This window comes from Dama dama, chromosome 9 (genome assembly GCF_033118175.1).
Source record: "Dama dama isolate Ldn47 chromosome 9, ASM3311817v1, whole genome shotgun sequence".
Lineage (NCBI taxonomy): Eukaryota > Metazoa > Chordata > Mammalia > Artiodactyla > Cervidae > Dama > Dama dama.
Window position 1 is genome coordinate 49,052,273 of NC_083689.1, and position 8,750 is coordinate 49,061,022.

General features: G+C 37.5%; 1 protein-coding gene across 4 annotated transcripts in view; it reads left to right on the forward strand.

The window, feature by feature from the left end:
• PCBD2 (pterin-4 alpha-carbinolamine dehydratase 2) overlaps nucleotides 1-5,606 on the forward strand; it is a 44,497-nt gene extending 38,891 nt beyond the window's left edge. For all 4 annotated transcript variants that reach the window (XM_061151335.1, XM_061151336.1, XM_061151338.1 and 1 more), the window contains 2 exons: nucleotides 4,130-4,210; nucleotides 5,354-5,606. In XM_061151335.1, the coding sequence (XP_061007318.1) occupies nucleotides 4,130-4,210; nucleotides 5,354-5,449 (177 nt within the window). In that variant the 3' untranslated portion in view covers nucleotides 5,450-5,606. The remainder of the gene's footprint in view (nucleotides 1-4,129; nucleotides 4,211-5,353) is intronic.
• The last annotated feature ends 3,144 nt before the right edge of the window (nucleotides 5,607-8,750 follow it).

Genomic DNA, 8,750 nt, shown 5'->3' on the forward strand with positions numbered 1-8,750 from the left:
TTGTGTGTCACTCTTAGGCACATTTCTCTTTTACAGTTATTTAATTATTTAATTTTTTTCTCTTCTAGAGTCAGTTTTGATCATTTTTATCTCTCAGAGAACTATCTTATTTATGTTTTAAAGTTTATTTCTATCAACTTTGTTTAAAAATTATTTTTTGTATGTTTTAAAATTTTTCTTGTAATTGTAGTTACTTCCCCATTCTCATCCCTTTACCATAGTTTTTTTTTTTTTTTAACCATACAGTTTTAGTACATATTATTTTTTAGTTCTAGTGCTTATGTTTTACACCTTTAAATATTCATGTATCTTTAACATTTGATATTTCAGCTTTTAAAGATTTTTTTTAAACTTTCATTTACCTTCCCTATTTCTATTTCCTTCAGCTCTTTAAAATATTTATTTATTTATTTGGCTATGTTGGGTCTTAGCTGTGGCATGCGGGGTCTTTCGTTGTGGTGCACTGGCTCCAGGGTGTATGGACTTAGTGCTCCATGACATGTGGGGTCTTAGTTCCCAGACCAGGGGTTGAGTCAGTGTCCCCTGCATTGCAAGGCAGATTCTTAACCACTGGACCACCAGGGAATTCCTTTTACTCTTTGAATAGTTTATAACATTTATATTTTATTCTGTAAGTATAAACCCCAACAGTTGTTTTAAATGTATTTCTAGAGCTGAGTGAATTTATTACTCATTGCCAGTACCTCTGATATAGTTTTTCCATTAATCTTTTAGTTACATATATTTCATCCTTTAATAAAAATTTCCTCAAGAATGGTGAATGGAAATTATTCCCTAAGTTGCTGCATTTAAAAAACGTATGTCCTCTGCATTAATTTCAAACAACGGTTTAGCTGGGTATAAAATTCTTCACACTTTGATTTCCTAAAGTCGTTACAGGCATTGCTCCTCTGGCGTGTAGGCTGAATGTTGATATGTGAAAGTTTAAAGTCAGTAAGATTCTTTTCATCATTATAGGTGAATTGCTCTTTTTGACTGGATGCCAAGAGGATTTTTAAAATCTTCATAGTTCATTAACTTTACTAGAATGTATGGAAATGGATGAATTCTTAGTCTATAGATTTAAATCTTTTCTTTCTGGAAGTTTTTCTTGAATTAAATCTCCAGGGTTTTTTTTTTTTTTTCTTTCTTTCTTCCCTTTTTTTTTTTTTTTTAAAAGTTCTTTTATTGACAACAATTATCTATAAGCTAAATGTACTTCATTTTCTGTACGTACTGTTTTCTAGTTCATATAAACTCATGTTGATTTCTACTTCATTTGTCTATTTTCTCAGTCCTGTTCTCTAAACTTCTTATTAGTTGCTGGTGTCTATTCTGCCTTGGGCTGTTAGCAACTTTCTTTGATGGAATGGTTTTAGAAAGCCTGTGCATATAGCTAGCTCAAGGCCTTTAGATTCCAACTGGCATCCTGGTAACAAGTAGCTAGGGCTATAAAAATAAATCTTTGAAAGAAAGGACAGATGCTTTTCACGATTTGGCCAAGTTTGCTGTTTAGTCATATTCCTGCTTTATTATTTTCCGGAGAATCAGAATCCCCCTCTGAGGTTCTGCTTTTTCCCTCTCCTGGCATACTCATCTAACTTCCTTGCAGAAATTCTTTTACTTTAATTGGAATGTGTACTGTTATAGATGTTTTTAATTTGTAGATTTAAAAATAAATATTTGGAGAATTATTTGGTTCTGTTATAAGGAAGAAAGATTATGGAATTATCTTTTTGCTCCCAGAGTAGATTGAATATTCTTTTCCTAAGGAAGAATTAGGAGTAAATCCTGTGTAAATAGTTTATTAGGCTTTGTGATGTTTCATTGAATGTAAATATTAGGTGACAGTTGAAGGGAAATATGCAAAAGCAAGGAAAATACAAATTTGGAGGATCTTTGGATGTGCTTTTTTTTCTTTTAAGCATTGTATGTAGATAGGGTAGATTCTTTTTCTTTGATCAGTGTACCTTTAATGATATGGCTGTTCTCTTATAAGTCATATTTTTGATGGAATAGATTTTGCTACTATGCTGATAGCATGCTGGGTGGTCAAAGATGTAAGGATTTACACTTCGTACCATGTTCAGATCAGACACTCATTCAGTCCGTTTGACTCTTGGGCAATGTTAAAGTATTCTAAGCATCACTTTGGACCTTTTTGGATAGCTTTGTTCAAAGAAGTTGTGGCCACAGGGCTTAAAAGCTTGGACAGTGACCCACTGTGCCCACCTGATTTCTTGTTATTCACTTGTTTTCCCCAATCAGTGTGCCTCAGAATGTTATCCCACAGTGTATTATTTGTCTGATATATGTGTGTCAGTTTCTGTTTAAGGCCCATGGGAAAAGGAGAGGCCCATTCTTCCTAGAGACAGCAACTAGAATCTTAGATTCTCAAGACCACGGGAGGGCTTTTTACTTACCGTTACGTTTTGTAAGGTTTGTGGCATGCAGTTTGGCCAGAAGCTGTGGTGGTAGCATTGTGTGTGTTAGTAATCTCTTACTCTGTGCCACGTGCTGTGCTGAGTGCTTTTATATCCCCATCTCTTTTTTAAAAAATTAAATTACGTGAGCTTTTTATTATTATCCCCATTTTACTGATAAGAAAATTGAGGCTCAGAGTTACATCACATGACAGTTGAGTAATAGAATTGGGATTTGAATCCCTGGCTCCCTGGCTCAAAAATCCATGTCCTTAATGTCTGTATTACTGTCTCTCAGGGGTGGTGATGTGATTGTAAATCTTCTAAAGCTAAATGAGAATAAGGCATTAGAAGCAAGCAGAGTTAAAATTCTCATAATAATTTAGTACAGGTTTACTCTGAATAGTTAAAACAAACTTTCTCATTCGACTTGTCCCTTCCCCTCACATAATCTAGAGAATCAGATTGAAATAAGAAGGGGTGGGAGAGTGAATATTGTTTTCCCACTGATAATTCCATGCATGGTTAAGTGAATTTTTCTTGAACTTCCTTCCTTTTCCTAGTAGGGAAAACCTTCAGGCATTAAGTGTCAAAATGGAAATCTTTATCCTGAATGAACTTGATTATGAGATAAGAACCATTATGAATGACAGAACTGTTTGAAAATGATATCTTCCATATTTCTGTTAACTTGGAAATGTACTCTTATGTCATTTGGTGATTCAAAAAACATAGCCCAACTAACATCAGATTGATTTTTCTGGATAGGGGTAAAGAAGTTAAATATTTATATGGCTGTAATGGGTACTGCCCTGTGAATTCCACTGTAACTTTATAATTAATGTGCCATTACGTTAGAGTCTTACCAAGTATTTCTGCCTTCTGGACACGAAAGAGACAAACTCTTCTGTTGTTTGTAATTACCCTCATAAAAATTTGAAAGCAAGCAAAAAAAAAAAAAAAAAATGTTTTTCCTCTTAGGACAAGTTTGCCTTCTGCTTAACAAAATTAGGTTTGCACTTTCCCAGTGGTATGAAGTCAGTGCCCTGCAGGTCCCCACTCAGGCCTGTGGCTGGCTCTGCAGCCGTCTGCCCCAAGCGGAGTGTTTTCTCTTCGAAATGGCAGTGCTGGGCAGTAGTGAGAAGATCCCAAGCGGGCAAGCCCTTCTTTTCTGTTCCACTCTGGGTGTCAGTGAAAATAGTCTCTCATCCCTTTCCGTCCTGCCTGGGGGATGGGATGGTGGTTCACTTCTACCAGAGCTTTCGCTTAAGACACACTCTCACATTTTCCCATAGTCTTTGTGGTCAATACCTTAGCAACCCAGTCACTAAAAACAAAAGGAGCAGTGCCGCAGGAAAAGTGACTGCTGAGATTTGGGGCCGGGTAGTGAGAGCCAGGACACTGAGTTGAAGGGAAATTATTCCCTGTTTTAGAGAGTCTCGTCCTGAGGACAATTAAACAGTCCAGACAGGTCACTGGGTGAGACCAATTTCCCGGTTTGTTTATTTGAGCCTGAGTGTTTTTCACCATACAGCAGCAGGTCACAGTCCTGCTACACTGCTACCCCACCTCTGTGGAGAGCAGTCCCTTTTAGTATTGATTCTGCAGGCTTTCCTAACCATGTCTTTGTCAGGTTGCTCTGGGGTCCCTCTCAGGTCCAGGGCACGGGCAGTGTCAGTCATCACTTTTGACTTTGTCTTATGCAGGCCTTTGGCTTTATGTCCCGAGTTGCCCTACAAGCAGAGAAGATGAATCATCACCCGGAATGGTTCAATGTGTACAACAAGGTAACTGAATTGCCTTATTTTGGGATCACCTTAATTTTGGAGTTAAGAAACTTCTTTCTTCCTTTCTTGCTTGTCATCCTATGCAGCTAAGTGTCATTGTGCTTAGGAAAATACTCTCTTATTCTTTCTCTCAGAATCCCTGTGTATTATTGCAGATTAGTAACAAATTTCACATCTACTCAAAAGAACAGTCACTAAGCTCCTTATTTTCATGCTTGTCTTCTACTGAAACTATGGAAAGCAGGCCAAATTAGAATCCTGCGTTAAGCTTGAATATCAGTCCTGTAGATAACATTTTTTAAACTCTCTTAAGGTAAATTACTGAAAGAAATGGTAGCAAATCAGAAAGATATGGGTTTTTTATCTCATTGAAATCAATTTGTTCAAGTAAATTCTCTATTCTCAGTGGGAACTGACCTTAACAGCAGGGGGCACAGTGAGAAGAATCAGGCTTGCCCCCAAAATGTCCTTACCTTCATGGTCATGCCATGTGGAATTTCTTATCATCTACATTTCTGTGAGGTTCTCTTGTCTCTTAAAAGTCCTCTTTGAAAAATTAACATTTCATATTTTTGTGATTTACTGCAATAATGCAGAGGATGCAGATACCAGCATAAGCTTTTATTTCCTAGTTGCCTCTCTTCACCCATAATTTCCCTTTTGCTTATTAATTGGTTTGTCAAGAGGCAACAGTCTGTTCCTCCATTGCCCTCCCCAACTTCTCTAATTTGGAAATGGGCTTTTTTTTTTTTAACATGGTTGCTAAGGTATTACATTTGATAGCTTAGTTTTTCTCAGTGACCTGAAAAGAGTGTAATTAAAGTAATGGGAGTTAAAATGGAACCTCAGCCTCTCGCTCTCTCTCTCTTTTTTTCCCCCAAGAGTCAAGATTTGAGATTCTGGCAGCTCATTTGCCCCTCTTATGAGAGAACCTTTTTATCCTTGGGTGGCTGCTGAGCTCAGCCCGGAGTTTACTGGGTTTTGGAAATGCATTGCTTATTCATAATGTAGTATTTTCTAAATCATTTAATCTCCCCAATTCTCAAAGATAAATATTGAGTAATAGATTGATTTCTGAACCACCAAAGGAGAGTACCATGAATTGCAGCTCAGCGTTTTAAAAACTGTTTCTCTTTTTCTTAGGTCCAGATAACGCTCACATCGCATGACTGTGGGGGACTGACCAAAAGAGATGTGAAACTGGCCAAGTTTATTGAAAAAGCAGCTGCTTCTCTGTGACTCCTTCTAAAATGCATGTAGAATCTTACATACACATCTAGCTGCAATGGACTTTGAAGGCAATTTATATGAATAAATTAAGTTATAAATTTAGTTCACCTTTTGAACTATCACATTTTGTAAAATCAGTGCTTAAATAAAAATGATTTAAGTTTGAGGCTGAGGTATTTTTCATTATATCTAATCACATATATAAGGTAAATCAACCCAGGTAATTCTATTAATATAAAAAAGATAAGTAACATTCTTAGAGATTAGAAATGGATATGCAGGAGCGTTCTCATATCTGCAGGATTCTCCTATGGGCGAGCATTTTATATACCAGAAATTCAAGTGATTATGGTGACTTTACAAATGCATTGTATTGGAAAGCACTTGTAAGGTAGAAAAAGAATGATGACTCTATAGTAAAGGGTTTAACTGTATGTAAGGATTCTCATGACACTAATTGATTTGGAGTTTACCTGTTGTTGCTACTTAAGTCGTTAATGAAGTTACAGAGATTACATAAATTGGTTGAGCTGTCTGCGTTTTACCCTTCCTTTTCAGATAGGGAGAAAGGAGAAGACAAGTGTCTTGTTCATGGCTTCCAGCAAGGTGAGGCAATAAAAGAATTCACTGTCATAGTGACCAGCTTGCCACATCATTAGCTAACATACTGAGGGAAGAGGAACCAAGGATCATTTTTTTCCCATCGTTTGCATGTTGTAACCCCTGACCTGAGAGTCTGTAGCCCCTGAGCTTGAAGCTACTGGGGTATTATCCAGTTACAAGCTCTATTTATTCCATGTGTCACTGATGGGAGTAAAATGGAATATAAAGTAAGCTATTGCTTAGAAATTGCAGTAACTATTCTTTGAATGAACTCAGGAATGTAGTTATTAATGAGATTAAAATGTAGAGTAAAAGAATGTGTATGTATCCGTCCAAAGAACATGCCTTATAGTAGTAGGATTTAACAAGGATCATCTTTATATTCAGCCTCACATCAGAGGCCAGAAAAATCACTTTATGTTACAAGCAAAGCTTCACCCCTGACCCCCGACAGCCCTCACCCCTAGTCTGAGAAGCCATATGGGAACATGACAAGGAGGCTGAGCTCTCTGAAGTCAATTTTTGGCTGGTTCTGTTGGCCTAGGAGAGGCAGGTATATTCATTTTGCTCTGTAGGTATGGAGTGTACATGGGCGGGGGGCATGGAAGTGGAAGAGCCACTCAGGCCCTGTGGCCGCTGGGAGATCCAGAGCCTGGACCTTGTACGTACTTGAAAATTTTAAGAGTAAAAGGCAAAGTCATATGTTTTTATAAACTATTTCCTGCACTGTAGATTTGGGAGCTATTGTACATTTTATTACCAAAGATTTCTAGATCAGTGCATCAAATTTCTTTACATAAATTTTTATACATGAAAAAAATTTAAATGTATTTTAAAGTAAATAATCCATTCAAACCGTATGTACTGATCACCCTGATTTAACAGTTACCAAGATCTTGCCAGTTACTTCATATAATCTCCCATTTCCTTTTTCTTTGCTTAAGTATTTAAAAGCAAATCTCAGATAGCATGTCATTTTATCCCTACATCCTCTAGTAAACATCCCTAGAAAATATGGTCATTTTAAAATAGAAACCAAAATGCACTTATCACACCTAAAAAAATAAAACCATAATTTCTTGGTGTCACCTAATACCTGGGCAAAATCAAATTGTCTTGAAGGTCAAGAATGTCTTTGGACAGTAATTTTGTCCTGATCAGGATCCACATGACGTCTCCCATCACATCTGGTTGTTGTGTCTCTTTAAGCTTTCGTCTAGAGCTAGGAAGCCCCCTGCCCTTAGTTCCCTCTATGTCACTGACCTCCTGTAAGACCTGGGTCCTCTAGAATATTCAGCCTTCTGGATTTGTTTATTTGCTCCCTTGTGGTGTCATTTAACTTGTTTCGCTGTTCCTTGAATGGAAACCTTTCACCATATTTTGAATGTAAGCCTGAGAGGCTAAAATATTAACCTATATAGTGCATAAACTATAACTGCTATGGTCAGGACCTGAGAATGTAGCTAGTAATTGGCGTCTGTGTGAGGGTTTGACATAAGGTCCATGTTAAGGGATGTCACATCTGTTGGAACTCATGAACTTTAGAGAATCAAAGTCTCATATCACAAGTCTATGAAAATACTCCCTGGGGTAAATTCCAACAGAACAAATCCCCAGATTTGCTCAAAGTAACTGACATTTCTACTTAAAGGAGACATTGTCAAAGTTGGAGGCCCCCAAGTTTTCTTCTGTTCCAAATCTTTGTGATAACAGTGGTTTCTCTGATATGTCAAGCTTTGGTTTCCCTCAGTTTTTTTTTTTTTTTTAAATGATCACTGGAATAAAGGGGGGTTTAAATAGACATGATCTATGACCCTTTGCATGACCTCCATAGATAATAAATTAGAGCTAGGATGATTGACGGTGTTCTTTTCTAACATGAAGTTAGTGAAAGCTTTGAAAATTGTGATTACTGACATTGATAGGATTTAGGAAGTCTTTAGATAAATAAGATAAGCATGATTCTTTATGTTTTTGCTTGAGCCAAAAAAGCAGTAGCACGTATGTTTTATATGGACACATTCCTAACTTCCATCAGTGTACTGAAGTATTAGACTACTAATGTGGAGCAGTCTGTATAATTTCTAATCCAGTGTTCAAAAATATACTAGTTGAACTCAGTAACTTTCAGTTCTATAAAGTTTCCTGCAACACAGCAGGAACTGTAATAGGGTTTGGATATAATATGTGAGCTTTGTGCTTCAATTCCAGTTCCGTGGAATTAGGAATGACTTGGCGAGAAGACTTTGAGTCACAAGCTGCTGTGCCTCTGACTGTCCCTGGCTGTGTGCAGCTGAGGTGGTGCTGTGCCAGTCAGGCAGAGGGTAAGTTGCTGCTAACAGGGCAGAAGAGGTGGCCCTTTAGCTTCTCATCCCAAGATATTTATCCTGCCCACCTATCCATGAAGGTGATTTCAGTAGGCCGAGAGAAGCTGGTCACCTTTGGTTCCACTCATCAGCTGGAGTTCTAGTCCCAGACCAGGTTTCATCATCAGTGACTCTAGAAACCATATTCAGCTTTGGTTGGCTGATGTCATATACCAAGATCAACTGGTCTCTTCTTGACTACTTCCAGCCTGCCATCTTTCCTTACCCCACCAAGCATCATGGAAGAATTTTTTATATTCTTTAAAAAAAAATATTTATTTGGGGGGCAGTGTCATGTTGTTGCATCACACGGGCTCTTTCATGGTGGCACATGGAATTTC